Source organism: Dendrobates tinctorius, unplaced genomic scaffold (genome assembly GCF_039654945.1).
Source record: "Dendrobates tinctorius isolate UK_male_01 unplaced genomic scaffold, ASM3965494v1 ptg000046l, whole genome shotgun sequence".
In the NCBI taxonomy this organism is placed as follows: domain Eukaryota; kingdom Metazoa; phylum Chordata; class Amphibia; order Anura; family Dendrobatidae; genus Dendrobates; species Dendrobates tinctorius.
In genome coordinates, this window is record NW_027361714.1 from 47,744,344 (window position 1) to 47,761,205 (window position 16,862).

General features: G+C 41.9%; 1 protein-coding gene across 1 annotated transcript in view; it reads left to right on the forward strand.

Annotated features, from left to right (window-relative positions):
• Window positions 1-1,411: 1,411 nt before the first annotated feature.
• The window catches only part of SLC35D3 (solute carrier family 35 member D3), a 38,601-nt gene continuing 23,150 nt past the window's right edge, over window positions 1,412-16,862 (forward strand). The window contains exon 1 of the mRNA XM_073576122.1: window positions 1,412-1,936. Within this exon, the coding sequence (XP_073432223.1) occupies window positions 1,501-1,936 (436 nt within the window). The 5' untranslated portion in view covers window positions 1,412-1,500. The remainder of the gene's footprint in view (window positions 1,937-16,862) is intronic.

The window sequence follows — 16,862 nt, forward strand, 5'->3', positions numbered from 1 at the left end:
GACACACATCGCCGGGAATGGGGAGCTGTCCTTCAGCACCAGGCACGCCTCATAGGAGAGCAGTGCCAGCTGCACAGCCATGGCGGACAGACTGGGGACCTGCTGCCCAAAGCTTCACACTCACCATCAGCACTGGCAGGTCTTCTCCAGCAGCACTGCCTCCAGTGCAACACAGGGAATCAGTAGCTCAAGTTCTACAGTTCTCAATGAAACCTTTTCTACATCTATCTGTGGTCCCTAATAACAGTCCCTGATGTTTATTGGCGGATGTGTGATGATAACTTCATGAAGCTTCATTGTTTGCTCCAAGGGGGGAGAAAAGTTTTCTAAACTGCTGCAGCATGGTGACCTCCTCAGCATGGTGACCTCCTCAGCATGGTACCTCCTCAGCATGGTACCTCCTCAGCATGGTGACCTCCTCAGCATGGTACCTCCTCAGCATGGTACCTCCTCAGCATGGTGACCTCCTCAGCATGGTACCTCCTCAGCATGGTGACCTCCTCAGCATGGTACCTCCTCAGCATGGTACCTCCTCAGCATGGTGACCTCCTCAGCATGGTACCTCCTCAGCATGGTACCTCAATCTCTGTGCTGCCTCTGCAATCTATAGGAGCCTGTGATAAAAAGCATTTACTGTATTTAATTTAAGCAAAAATAAAAAAATGGATGTTTAATAATACATCATAATAAAAACAGGTTGGAACTGGCAGCCACTAATAAAGCGAATGTGCAGGTTAGGTAATAGCCACTTACATTAGTGAGAGTACTTTCTGGTGGGTAATAGTTTATTGGATTGGATAGACACTCAGCAGCCATTGTGTTCACCACAGTGTGACCTCTGCCATCAATCAATTACAGGAAACCTATTGATTTAGTCAGTGGTCATTGGGACCCAATATCAATAAGATATGTATATATAAACTGGTTATGTATAAATACACCATGTATATACATACCGTATATAGTATGTATATACATGTGTGTATATATATACTGCTCAAAAAAATAAAGGGAACACTGAACAATAGAATGTATATGCAATATATATATATATAAATGCAAGACGTACAAATATATACAAATAGCATGTGTGTATATAGACATATATACATACACACACCAAGTATATATACATACAAAGATATACTACTGTATATATATAGTTATAAAGAATATATAAAGCTATACACACGAATGTTACTTGTTTCCCTTTCTTTTCACTGCCTCTGTCCATAAATGAGCCTTGAGGAGAGCATCAGACTGCTCCCAATGAATGAACCCAGTGGATCTGCATAGCCCCAATGCGTCAGCGCCAGGTCCCGGTGGGGGAGGGGAGGCAGGCACAGTTTTTGTCCCTTATTGATCCGTGTTACTTTTCCTCCTCTTCTTTTCGGCTCCTCCAGCAGGGAGGTGATGCTCCAGCTGCTGTCCAGAGGCTGAGCTGCACGCAGGCTCCGGCAGGGATTCCCCCGTGTGTGGAAAGTGTGCTCGGTGCTCAGGATGCAGCTGTGCAAGGGACGCCTGCTGGGGATCTCCGTGGCTGTAGCACACGGGGTGTTCTCGGGCTCCCTGAACATCCTGCTCAAGTTCCTAATAAGCAAGTACCACTTCTCCTTCCTGACCCTCGTGCAGTGCATGACCAGCTCCGCTGCGGCGCTCACCCTGGAAGTGCTCCGGCGCTGTGGGAAGATCTCCGTGCCTCCCTATGGCTTCCAGCTGGCTCGGATGTTTGCAGGGGTGACCATTCTCTCCACTCTGCAGTCCAGCCTGACTCTGTGGTCTCTGCGGGGACTCAGTCTCCCCATGTACGTGGTGTTCAAGCGCTGTCTGCCCCTGGTGACCCTACTGATTGGGGTGCTGGTGCTGAGGAATGGGCTGCCCTCTGTAGGGGTGCTCACTGCAGTCTTCATCACCACCTGTGGGGCTGCTCTGGCAGGTAAGTGCCCTCCCATCCATTCCCCTACATCTGCTGCCTGATACTGCCCTTCATGATTTACGGGATATCCAGAGAGATAGACTTTCCTCAGGACCCTCATCTCATAGGACCTGTGACTGTCATGTTGTCACCTCTCTTTTCCTTCCTTGTCCCAGCACTTACCCTACTTGCTTACCATTACTTTATCTTATAAATGGTTGGATTTTTTAAAAAATTAAAAAAAAACTCATAAAAACCTGTATAAAGTAGACTTTCATCCCAGGCGGACCTGTCTAACACACTGGGGGCAACATTAAACCTTCACGTACCCCAAGTAATCACATTGGGAAAATTAAATAAATCTAATTTATTCAGGAATTAATAAAAAAACACCAAATATTAGTGCCTAGGTAGTGTGTAAGAACACTTTTCCAGGTAGCAAGGTGAAGTCAGGCTGCTTTATGTCTGCAGTAGGCGATATAGTGCAGAAGTCCCACTGAAGATGTAGGCGATGGCCTTTATTACTATGCCTTATACATGGCATATAGGAATATGTATCATGCAATATAAAAGAATGAGTTGGATGACCTCTAGGATATAACATCGTATTTGGCATACTATGTAATATAATGATGCTGGACTTAGCACACTTTTATATATTTTATTAGCCCTTGAAGAAAAAAAGTGAATTTGTGTCATCATGTCTAATGTTTTTGTAGTCACCCCCGCAACTTGCACAAAATCCCCCATTAACCTGTCTTCCTATGATCTTATTCAGGTTAACGTTGTATTTATTATGTCAGATTGTACTGTATTTAACACCCTGGATTTTCTTTGGTATTATCATGCTAATTTATAAAGCATGAAGAAGAAATCTGCAGAGCCTTGTTTTGTGCAAATATCTAAAAATAAGTAGTATTAAGAGATACTGCGGGATACAATTAACATTATCGAGTACCTTTTATTCCTTCTTATATGGCTGAAACTATTAAAACAATGTATGCTCTTTCCATTCCAAGCTAATTTATGTGACTTTTTAGACAGGGGTGAAACTAATGCTGTAAAGTTTGAATGCTTTCAAAATTAGAAGTGTTAATAGTTGATTTTTATCAATTACCTAAATGTTAAGTGAATGAACAAAAGAGAAATTAAAGTCGAATTAATATTGGTGCAACCATCCTTTACCAATTTGGCATCAATTTTTCTATCTACATTTGCACACACATAGTCCTTGATGGAACTTGGCATGGATGTTGTGGCAAACATCTTGGAGAACTAACCACAGATCTGTGAATGTAGGCTTCTGACAATTTGCCTCTCTCTTCATGTAATCCCAGACAGACTTGATGATGTTGTCATTCATTAGTGTTCTGTGGGGGCCATGTCATCACTTCCAGAACTCCTTGTTCTTTACACTAAAGATAGTTATTTATGACATTGGCTGTATGTTTGGGGTTGGTGTCCTGCGGCAGGATAAATTTGAAGCCAAGCACACGCCTCCCTGATGGTACTGCATGATAGATACAGTGGAGAAAAACTATTTAGTCAGCCACCAATTGTGCAAGTTCTCCCATTTAAAAAGGGGAGAGAGGCCTGTAATTGAAATCATAGGTAGACCACAACTATGACAGTCAAAATGAGAAAACAAATCCAGAAAATCACCTTGTCTGATTTAGCAAGAATTATTTTGCAAATTATGGTGGAAAATAAGTATTTGGTCATTAGCAAACGCTCCTCTCAATATTCTGTTATATATCCTTTGTTGGCAATGACACAGGTCAAACGTTTTCTGTAAGTCTTCACAAGGATGGAACACACTGTTGGTGGTATGTTGGCCCATTCCTCCATGCAGATCTCCTCTAGAGCAGTGATGTTTTGGGCCTGTCACTGGGCAACACAGACTTTCAAATCCTTCCAAAGGTTTTCTATGGGGTTGAGATCTGGAGACAGGCTAGGTGACTCTAGGACCTTCATAGGCTTCTTATGAAGCCACTCCTTCGTTGTCCTGGCAGTGTGCTTGGGATCATTGTCATGCTGAAAGACTCATCCACGTTTCAAGTTCAATGCCCTTGCTGATGGAAGGAGGTTTGCACTCAAAATCTCACGATACATGGCCCCATTCATTCTTTCATGTACACAGATCAGTTGTCCTTGTCCCTTTGCAGAGAAACAGCCCCAAAGCATGATGTTGCCACCCCCATGCTTCACAGTAGGTATGGTGTTCTTTGGATGCAACTCAGCATTCTGTCTCCTCCAAACACAGCGAGTTTTGTTTCTACCAAACAGTTCTACTTTGGTTTCATCAGACCATATGACATTCTCTCAATACTCTTCTGGATAATCTAAATGCTTTCTAGCAAACTTCAGATGGGCCTGGGCTTGTACTAGCTCAAGCAGGGGAACACGTCTGGTATTGCAGGATCTGAGTCCCTGGTGGGGTGGTGTATTACTTATGGTAGCCTTTGTTACCGTGGTCACAGCTCTATGCATTTCATTCTCTTGTTCCCCCTCGTTTGGTTCTGGGATTTTTGCTCACCGTTCCTGTGATCATTTTGACCACACAGGGTGAGATCTTGCGTGGAGCCCCAGATCGAGGGAGATTATCAATGGTCTTGTATGTCTTCCATTTTCTTATTATTGCTCCCACAGTTGATTTCATCACACCAAGCTGCTTGCCTATTGCAGATTTAGTCTTCCCAGCCTGGTGCAGGGCTACAATTTTGCTTCTGGCGTCCTTCGACAGCTCTTTGGTCTTCACCATAGTGGAGTTTGGAGTGTGACTGTTTGAGGTTGTGGACAGGTGTCTTTTATACTGATAACAAGTTAAAACAGGTGCCATTACTACAGGTAATGAGTGGAGGACAGAGGAGCCTCTTAAAGAACAAGTTACAGGTCTGTGAGAGCCAGAAATTTTGCATGTTTTTAGGTGACCGAATACTTATTTTCCACCATAATTTGCAAAATAAATATTGCCAAATCAGACAAGGTGATTTTCTGGATTTGCTCTCTCATTTTGGCTCTCATAGTTGTGGTTGTTAGCACCACGCCGGAGTCCTGCTCTGACAGGCAGGGTCTCCGGTGTGTCTCTCCACTCACCCATACTGCGGTCAGTGCTTCCCTTCCCCATTCTCTGCATGCTTCCAGCTGGTCCTCTTGCCATGTTCTTAGGGCACGCGCGCTTGCACTCCCGCCCTCTTAAAGGGTCAGCGTGTGCACTTGCTATTTCCTCCCCAGCCAATAGCTGTGGGACATTAGGTATATACTGCTTACTCCCCACTGGGGAGGTGCCTGAGCAACCTTCCTGTTTCAGTCTAAGTTGTGTAAGGTTGCATACCAGTACAAGTCCTGTTTGCTATACACTAGTGCAAATCCTGCTTGCTGCACTCAGATACAAATCCTGCCTGCTGCACTCTAAGTGCAAATCCTGCCTGCTGCACTCTAAATGTTATTCCTGCCTGCTGCACTCTGATGCAAATCCTGCCTGCCACTCTCTAGTGCAAATCCTGTCTGCTGCACTCTGACGCTAACTCTGTCTCCTGCACTCTGACACAAACTCTGTCTACTGCACTCGGATACGAACTTGGTCAGCTGCACTCTGATGCAATCTCTGCCTACTGCTCCATCCAGCCTGTCCTTCTGGGTCCAGCTGTTGCACGACCATTGGTCTGTCCTAGAGGGGGCACCTGGTGTTCATCGGGAGCCAAGTCTAACCTCACCATCAGAGGCTCTAGTGCCGTGATCCCCAACCTTTGTGCCTTGAGAGCCACATTAAGCTTTGAGAGAGTGTCGCGAGCCACATTTAGGTCTAAGATAGAGTCACAAGCCACTCCCAGCTCTCACCCATCTCACAATAGGGAGACACATTGACCCCACTACTAGTATAATGACAGCCAAAGTTTTTTCACTGAAATTACACAAAGGCAGTTTACCAAGAGCCAGAGGTTCCCACATTACCCCCACTCAGTATTCTCGCCTCAACCAACCCCACCACACTGTCACTTACAGTTTTAAGCTTCTCCTCTTGACACTTTACAACATCCGGTCTCCACATTACCATACTTAAATGATTTCCAAACCCCCAAAGCCAGAATATGCACTTTCAGATCTGCTCTTTTGTACTGGGCTACTCACAAAATTCACCATCTGGAAAACTGCTCTTCATAGTTGTTTGCTAGATATGATGCTAATGCACCAAGCTGGCAGCCAGTCACGAGCGACATCACGGGCCCGAGAGCCACATGTGGCTCCCGAGCCACAGGTTGGGGACCCATGCTCTTGTGAATAGTCAGGTGATCGCTTAGTCACACCCCTCCAGGCTCTCTGCGGTCCATGGCACAGTGGTTCCACAAACCACGATCGTGACAGTGGTCTACCTATGATGTCAATTACAGGCATCTCTCATCTTTTTAAGTGGGAGAACTTGCACAATTGGTGGCTGACTAAATACTTTTCCCCTCTGTAAGTATCTGCCTTTTTCTACATTGAGGACCCCTTAAAATTGTCCAAATCCCAAAATCTATTTGCTGAAATATAGCCACAAGCTTTTCAAGAGACCTCCACCATGCTTCACTGTTACCTGCAGACACTAATTATTGTACCGCTTTTCAGCCAGCTCTGCAGCAAACAAATTACTTTCTATTGCAGCCAAATATATCAAACTTTTACCTAATTCTTTCAGAGAACCTGCTAGTGATGGGCGAGTAGCATTGTTGCTCGGGTCTCCCCGAGCATGCTCGGGTGATCTCTGAATATTTTGGCGTACTCAGATATTTATTTTTCGTCCTCTCAGCTGCATGATTTGCGACTTGTAGACAGGCTGAATACATGTGGGACTTCCCTAACAAACAGGCATTCCACACGTGTATTCAAGCTGTCTAGCAGTCGCAAATCTTGCAGCTGAGGTGACAAAACCTAAATCTCCGAGCACGCCAAAATACTCGGCGACCACATGAGCACTGTGCTTAGTCTAGAAATGGTGTAGGACCTGTGAAATGAATCTGTTTTCCAAAATCTCATCTTTATAGCAGCACAGTTTAGCTGTTGAAAAAAATGTTACTCCAAAAAGACATTTTCAATCCATCACCAGTAAGTACTTTTGGTAAACCTCAATAGTGATTGCCATAGAGGCGACTCCATAGACCATACAATGAAAAACAGGAGAAAAATGGAGTCCAGAACTATGTTAAATGAGTTAGATTTCTATTGTAACAAGAAGACACATATAAGAGAACATGACAAGTTCAGTGTGACATTAGATGAGGCATCCTATAAATAAGTGGCCCAGAACCAATAGAAAATAGACCAGCACCTGAATAAACATCCAAGTGGACAGCCAATAAGAGGGTAAGTGAATAAGAAAATAGTATATTCATACATTAACACTAACAATGCCTATTTGGATGTCAACGTAGTAGTAGAACCTCAATTTTTAGATATTGCATGAATTATTGCACTTTGCCCAAATCTGTAATCTTATACAGCAGCAGTGCGTGTGACTGAACGGTCATGAAAAGACCCCAGTAATATATATATATGCAATGTTGCCTGCATAGACTCGATCACACCGAAGGCAAGAACACTAAGTGAAATCTCAACGTTCAGATGTAAAAAACCTACTGAAAAATTAAGTAGGTCAGGAAAGTGCCTATTTATACATCAAAGTTGACAATGCATCTATAAATAGCAAAATAAATCCTCCAATAATAGGTTATTGCATGTTGTCCGATATAGGTCCAGACAGTAATACCTTACTGCAGCAGTATAAGTGGTTGGCAAAAATGGCCCCAGTGCGCTGTATTTACATAATTGCCTGTATAGGTTTAATCATGCCAAAAACAGCCACAAAAAAGTTCTGCCGCAGGAGGTTTAGTTCATGTAGATGATAAACTAATAAGGGACAAATCAATGTGTGATATCAAATGCTGGTATCCATGCAAAAAAAGTGGAGGAAAGTGAAACAATCTTAAATATGCATAATAAATGGCTCAGGTAAACTGTAGACACATACCCATCATGGCGTGATGTAACACATGTGCTGGTCTAGAGACCCCAACGTGCGTGGGGGGCGTGGCTTAAATGGTGAAAGTGCCAGTTTAAATATACGAATGAGGCTGGTCATCTGACTTAAATGAGCCAATGCAGTACTGAGAATAGGCACATGCGCCTTGCGGGAAAGGGGGTGGAAAGGAGAGGAGGGCTCCACCGTCAGCGGCGTCACAGGATGTGCCAGCGGTGCTTGTCGGCGGCCGTGAACAGCCGTCGCCAAGGTAACGCCGTAAGGCATGCCGTGCAGCAGAGCGGCACCCGGAAGACGGTCCGGAAACAGACCGTTATCCAGGTGGAGCTCAGAGCACGTGATTCACTAATGTCACCGGGAGGCAGCCCGGCGCCTGAGCCATCACCACGGTAACGCAGGAATCAAAAAACACGCCAGTGTAGCCAGGGGCCGGCCAGCACCTGGCCATCACCCCGGCAACACGGTCACAAGCTCCGGAGGTAAAGGCAGGGGAGCCCGCACTATCACCACATATGCTAAGATATACATGAACCGGGCAAATACATAACTGTACACTTTACATATATAAGGAGACAGAGCACAGGGGCGGAAGGACCCAACACGTTTCGCCGTTACACGGACGGCTTTGTCAGGGGAAGTGTACAGAATGAGGTCAATTCAGCATTTAAATACCTGCGATATATCTCATCAGTGCAGCCATGTGTGCCAGAGTGTCCAGGAGAGGAAGCGGAAATGATGAGGAGAGAGCTGGCAGACGTCTCTGCCCAGAATAATCAAGTGCACATGTGCTGGTTAATTTACACCAGCACAGCACACAAGACAGTGAGAAGGTTGTGGAGAGCGTGTGCGCAGCTCCCGGGAGCAGGGGGAGAAGGATATGGAAACAATAAGGCACACAGAAGGGGCCTGTCAGCCCAAAATGGGAGAAGAAAATGTGACCTGTCAGCCCAAAATATTGCATGTGGGAAAGAAACAAACGACAAACAAGAAATATATAATCAAAAAATATATTAAATAAATGGATAATGGATAATGAAAAAATACAAAAAATAAAAAATATATGATGAAGAAAGAATATATAAAAAATGATAAACAAAAAAAGAGACTGTTTTGGCCGCAAAAATGTCTCGGACATGTTCTCTTGTCCGTGTTTTTAGTTGGTGGCTCGTTAGTCCAACATATATTTTTGCACATCCACAGGTGTCATAGTAAATCACCTGTGTGGTGTTGCAAGTTATGTGTTGCTGTATGGAAAAATTTCTTTTACCATCTGCCGATTGAAAAGTTGATGTACACAGAATATTCTTGCAGGCCACACAGTCTCCACAAGGAAAGCATCCAGGTGGGGGGCCACGGGAATCGAATGTTTTTTTTAATTGCAGGTATGTAGTGGGAATGTACAAGGATATCACCAAGATTGGGACTCCTACGGTATGTCATTAAGGGGCATTCAGATATAAATTTAGTTAATGAGGGTTCCATTTTTAAGATGTACCAATGCTTGTTTAGAACGTCTCTCATCCTATCCCATTCTCCATTAAACATTGAGATAAATCTGACAGTTCCCTGTTGTTTTTTATTATTTTTAGGGGTAGGATGTAATAGAGATATTCGATTAACTTTTTTTGCTCTATTATACCCCTTTTTGATACGCCGATTACTATAATCCCGTGTAGAAAAGCGATCCCGAAGATCTGCCGCTTGTTGCTGAAAACTGTCAGTTGATGAACAAATCCTTTGGATGCCTAAAAATTGGCTCACTGGGATAGCCCTGATAGTTGCTTGTGGGTGACAGGATTGGGCGTGAAGAAGAGAATTTACCGAGGTGGGCTTTCTATACACATCAGTCCGTACATTGAGTTGCTGATCAAGTTGTATTTTGATGTCCAAGTAATCCACCTCAGTATTACTATAGGTGTATGTTAATTTAATATTAAACCTATTTTGATTTAAATTCTCCATGAATTTGTCATGGTTTGAACAGGGTTCTTGCCCTGCACTCACAGAGTTAAGTGTTCGTGGCCTCTTTCTGGATCTGGGAGGGGTATTTATACTCACTCTTTACCAGGGTTCTCTGTCAGCTATACTGTTGTTCTGGTGTGTGTGACCCCTGGTGTGCGTGTATTCTGCGTTGCTTGTTTGCTTCCCATGTATGACCCGGTCTGTTCCCTCACTCTGTAATCTGTCTCTCGCTTTGGTACTATTGTCTTCTCCGGTTCTGACCTCCTGGCTTGGCTATCGTTACTCCGTTACAGTTTGTCCCTATTGTACCGTCTATTGCCTGTTCTGGTTTTCTGATCTATTGCTACGTCCTGACTATCCATTCTGTCTAACCCTTTGGTACTGTATTGCTATCTTGTGCTTTCACCCTGGCTTCATCTGGTTTCTGTCTCTGTCTATGCCCCTTGGTTACATTGTCCTGTAGTTACCTTTCTAGGAGTTTCCCTGCAGTTCCTAGCTCTGTGGCGCATAGGCCACGCCCCCAGCAGTCATGTCCTTCAGGTCCTGATACTCTGAAGCACGCATCGTCACCACTGCTGCCCTGCTACACAGGTATCTTTGAGCACTGTTTTTCTACTCAGGACACCCGCACTGGCTCAGTGAGCAAGTGCAGTGCGGGGCTCCTGACAGAATTGCTGCAGTTGACTTTGTGATCCCTGCCACACCACGAGCAAGTCATCTATGTACTTCAGCCAGCACTGCACATGGTCTACCACCTGCCCACCCTCTCCCGCAAAAACTTCCCGCTCCCAGTACCCCAGGAAGAGGCCAGCGAAAGAGGGCGCACAGGCCGCACCCATGGCAGTGCCGCATAGCTGTAAATAGAACACGTCCCTAAACAAAAAGAAATTGTGTGTAAGGACATATTCTAATAATTCAAGTACTAAATCACAAATAGGGCCATCCCAGTTGCTGTTCATAAGAAAGAATCTGCAAGCATCAATGCCTTCCTGATGAGGTATGCACATATATAAGGATTCAATATCAGCGGTAATTAAAAGCATGTCAGACTCTAAAGACATACCATCGATCCTAGCCAGGACGTCCATCGTGTCACGGGCATATGAGGGCAAGGCCTCGACCAATAGTTTTAAGTAATAGTCTATGAACTTGCAGAAGGGCTCACATAGTCCCCCAATGCCCGATACGATAGGACATCCCGACGGATCGAGGGGATCCTTATGAATTTTAGGTGTAAAATATATCGTTGGGATCCTAGGGGATTTTGTTAGAAGGCCCTCAAAAATTTGTTTTTGAATTATGCCCTTTTCAAAGGCTCTGAAGAGGATATCTTCAAAACTGTCCAAAAACGGTTTTAATGGGCTCTTATCCAGCCTACGATAAGTTTTCTTATCCCTTAGCTGTCTGCTTGCTTCCCTTTCGTACATCTCTTGGGGCAATATAACAATGTTCCCCTCGATGTCTTCATGCTTTATTACTATATCCGAACATGACTTCAACTCGTCTATAGCAGTCCGTTGTTGTGCTGTTAGATTGTTTTGGCTTCTTTTGTTAGAAATTTTTCGGAAGTCATCGACAACCAGATGAGTAAAAATCTCTATAGCCGGACATAACGACAAGGGAGGGAACTTTGATGATCGTGGACGAATAGATGTAGGAAACATACCTGGATAATTAGGGTTCTGTTCTCTCAGAAGTTCCTCAAGAGCGTACAGGGCCGTAAGTATTAATTAGGTGATCCTGCTTATTACAATCATGGAGCTTTTTTAATATCAATTTTGGGGAAAACAAATATAAATCTTTCATGGCTTTAAATAAATCAATGAGTGAGTGGGAGAAAAAGTTAGTCCCCTTGATAACACGTCTATCTGTGAGGGGGTTAAAACATAAGTAGATAGATTAATTACCTGAAGTGTCTGACTCTTATTTTTATCCACTTTTTTGGGTGGTGGAAACTTAGATTTATTACTTTGTGTTTCACGATTATTGCCAAATCGTCTATCCATAGACTTTGTATTAGATTTGACTGATCCCTCACTAGAGGCATAGGAAGTAATTGACACAGATCTTTGGGATTTCTTTGTAATCTAGGTTTGTGATTCCATCTATACACCGAATTTGATTGATGGTCATCAATATCTCGCTGGAATTTATTGGTTTTCATATCACATATTTCGTTTTCCCATTTTGTAAACTCGATATCAAGCTCTCGATTGAAAGCAGTCAATTCATCACCAGACATTTCTTTTTTGATTGCATTCTGCAATTCTTCAATTTCAATGTCACAATTAGTGATAGTAGTATCATTCAGCTGGATGAGGAGTTGCATAAAACCCTTTGAACATTCACTAGCCAAATCCTCCCATTTGTTTTTAATATCCAAATCCTCAATGGGGAAAGAAGGGCAGACTTGGACCCTAAGTCCACGTGGAATTAAACCCTTTTCAATATATTTTTGGAGGAAAGCACGATTCCACCATGTTTTCGTACGCCTGTTTAATAGCGATTTAAGTTTCCTGCCTGCCTCTCTGAGATCTCTACTACCACCAGCCACAGAAGTTTCGGGTTTGTCATTGAAAACCTCATCAATTTGAGTTAACCAAGCCTGTTCTTGTGCCTTGTCATCCATATGAGGCTTGGAGCGTGTAGCTGTGAATAACACAGAAAAAATGCACATGAAAAAAATGTTACTCCAAAAAGACATTTTCAATCCATCACCAGTAAGTACTTTTGGTAAACCTCAATAGTGATTGCCATAGAGGCGACTCCTTAGACCAATGAAAAACAGGAGAAAAATGGAGTCCAGAAGTATGTTAAATGAAGTTAGATTTTGATTGTAACAAGATGCATTGTCAACTTTGATGTATAAATAGGCACTTTCCCGACCTACTTAATTTTTCAGTGTTCTTGTGTGGCTGCCTTCGGTGTGATCGAGCCTATGCAGGCAACACTGCATATATATATATATATATATATATATATATATATATTGCTGGGGTCTTTTCATGATCGTTCAGCCACACACACTGCTGCTGTAGAAGATTACAGATTTGGGCAAAGTGCAATAATTCATGAATATCTAAAAATTGAGGTTCTACTACTACGTTGACATCCAAATAGGCATTGTTAGTGTAAATGTATGAATATACTATTTTCTTATTCACTTACCCTCATATTGGCTGTCCACTTGGATGTTTGTTCAGGTGCTGGTCTATTTTCTATTGGTTCTGGGCCACTTATTTATAGGATGCCTCATCTAATGTCACACTGAACTTGTCACGTTCTCTTATATGTGTCTTCTTGTTACAATAAAAATCTAACTTCATTTAACATAGTTCTGGACTCCATTTTTCTCCTGTTTTTCACAGTTTAGCTGTTACTTACCCGGTTTTGAACTTCAAACACAGCTATTTCATAGTTAGTGATTGTGTTTCAACCTACATATGAAGATGATCATTATCACCTGTATGGTATAATTGGTTATGTCTACATTTCACTGTAATCCTGCAAAATTCATGACTTTGTGAAACCAAAGCTAGAAGAATTAATACTGTTTTAAAGTCAAATATTGATTATTTGATTTAGATTTCTCTTTTGGTCATTCACTTTGCATTTGGTTAATTGATAAAAAATAAGCTATCGGCAGTCTTATTTTTAGAAAGCACTCTTTCTCATTTTTCCCACACCTGCCTACAATTTTTTCACAGTCCCATATTGGACTCAAAATAAATGACAATGGAGTATACCCCCTTTGATAAGTAACATTTTAATCAATATCTCACTCAAGACTGCGTTTTATAGTACATTTTTTAAATCGTAACATTAAGGTTAGGTTAATTATATAAATTTAATTACAAATTCTTCAATTTTACTCAAATTAGTTAATGTAAGAATGACTACACAACACATTAGAACCTTGTTGCTCAATGGAGAATGATGCTCAACTTGTTAAATTTTGTTAACATCAGGAGACATACCTGGCCACTGAATCATTTTCACCCTGTTCTTCTTCAGAAATGCAACAGATGTGTGTTTTGAATCATTGTCATGGTGAAAAAGTGCACGTCTGCCAAGGGTACTGAGTGATAGTACATCTGTGAATTCATAATACCATCAATGAACTAAAGCTCCCTGCCACACACCAGCAGCACTCATGCAGCCCCACATAAGGACACAGACACCATTATGCTTCACTGTAGGCCTAAAGTTTTATTCCCAAACTTAGCAGCTTGGTATGTGATCCAAACATATTCTTATCTGTTAATCAAATATTATTATTAGTCTTATTCTAGGACTTAGGTTACGCAAAGAAATGTTCACGTCTGTTGAAACTTCTTAAAACTTTTAACATACTTAAACACATGATTAATGAGCCTTTTCTTCACAGTTTTAATAATATTTGAGTGTTAACCCCTCTACAACATTGGACTTACTTATTATTTACTGAGGTCTTCCCACAAATGTACGTACTGTTATATCCAGATGATCGTGAAGGCAAAAGAGCTCTGTCTGATACAGTCACCACATTAGTTTGGGTTAAACTGACAACAGAGTACCATACTTGGCTGTTTAACCCTCTAGATGCCACAGTCAATAGCAACTGCATCCAAAGGGTTATAAGAGGAAGGGGGATCTCTCACCCCATTTTCCCCCACCAAAGGGGTTGTGGATGGCTGTCATGGCAGCCAGAGTTCAAAGAATGAGCTCCAGTTCAGCCAAGTATGGCCTGTTAGGCTTTGCCATAAGAAGGGTCTAAGATATCCTAAACAGGATCTAATAGACTTCCTGTTAGTGTAACATTGATAGATTTCATAACCTGCAATACATCAGTATTACAAGGTGTATGATCAGCAATTAAACTAATAAAATGTTCAAGACACACACAGGGACTAAATAAAAAAAGTTAAATAAGTAAAATAATGGTAAAAATATGAAGAAACAAAACATAAAATAAAATAAAGACCATACAAATCCGAAAAAAATGATCCTCTAATAAATAGCAATTTTAATATAAGAGCTGAAATAAGCAAAAAAGTAAACTCATTTGGTATTGTTGAATTCGGAATGGCCTGAGCTATAAATCTTTCACACTATTTAACCCCTACAGTGAGTACCATAACATTTTTTATTAAATTCAAGGCAAAAACTTTGTTTTATCATTATTATGCTGTACAAAATATGGAGCAAAATGAGATCAAAAAGACAAAGAAAAATGGTATCACTGAAAATATCATGTCACACAAAAAACAAGCACTCACTGAGCTCCACTGGCAGAAAAATAAGAAAAATTATCACTCACAAAATATGGTGATGAATAAACAATTTTTTTTTTTAAATTGTGTTATCACTTTTGCCGCACAGTGAACAATATAAAAAAATAAAAACAACGCATGAGTTGCTATTTTTTGTTTATTTTGTCTTCCTAAAAAATAGAATAGAAATAGTACCAATAAAATCTTCAGCTCAACCCTCAAGTCCATCATCTGTCAATGGAAATATAGGGGTTTCCATGTTACTGGCAGGAAAAGGCTCTAGAAAACCATCATGCTTTCCTCCCATCCAAAGAAAATATCCTACAAAATCTGCACTCACAATCCAAATGCCCTTCCCTTCTGAGTCCTACAGTATGCAGAAACTGTAGTTAACATCCACATGTTTGGCATTGCTGTAGCGAGGAAAGCACAATTAACAATTTACGAAGTGCGTTTCTTCAGAAATACATGCGGGGCACAATGTATGGACACTATGCTGGCGTATTTGTAAGTTTCACTGTGCAACTCCAACTGCATGTTTCTTTCTGAAAAACAATGGTATGGTGAATATAGTCAATATACCCGAAGATGAATTCATTGAGGGGGGGGTAATTTCCAAAATGGCATCACTTGAGTAGGCTTCCTCTGTTCTGGCACCTTAGAGGACTTGCAAATGGTACCCACACACTATTTATTTCATGAAAATCTATGCTCAAAGTCAAATTGTCCCCCTTTCTTCTGCCGTGCTCCAAAACTGTAATGTACAGTTATATAAAGGGTACTGCCACATTTGGGAGACAGGTCATAATATATTATGGGTACATTTCAGCTACCTCCCCTTGTGAAAACATTTTATTGTTAAAAATATTATTTTTCTTTATGAATCAATGTTATAAAACTCGGGGAAAACCTGTGGTGTCAACAAGCTCACTACAACTTAGATTACAAAATAGGGTCACTTTTGGGGATGTTCTGCTGTTCAAGCACCTCAGGGACTCTGGTAATTTGACATGGTAAACCATTTGCACAAAAACTGTACTCCAAAATGGCACTACTTCCGTTTTGAATTTTCCAGTTTGCCTGGACAGTAGTTTCTGACCAAATTTTGACATATTCAAGAGAAATAGCATAACACATTATGGGGTTCAGTTTCTCCTAGTACCTCATGTGAAAATTAGAAACTTGGGCCTAAAGCAACATTTTAGCAAAAAAAACTTTTTCAATTTTGCTGTCCACGGTTATAAAATTCCGTGAATCATTTGTGGGTTCAAAATGCTCACCTCACCCCTAGATAAATTCCTTTAATCCTTTCACAACCTTGGACATGTGGATACGTCCAGGCGATTTTGCGCGCACAGGAGGTGTATGCGTGCGATGCATGCCGGATATTCGGCTGACATGACAGCTAGCACCTGGCACTCACCACCAGGAGCAGTGCCTGCGCTGCTTCAAGGATCCAGCAATTTAGCCCTCTAAGTGCTGTGATCAATATCAATTTCAGCATTGAGATATCAGGCAATGGGAAGGGGCTCCCGCTGCTCTTCGATCAGTGCCCCCACGACATCAATTCGAGGGGCCGTTCGTTGCAATGGTGAACTGATGTCATCATGACGATATCTGAGTCACCAGGCTCTAGAAAGTTAGTTACCGTGTTTTGTGGTTTATACGACGCACCGGATTATAAGATGTATCCCAACATTTGAGGCGAAAAATAGGA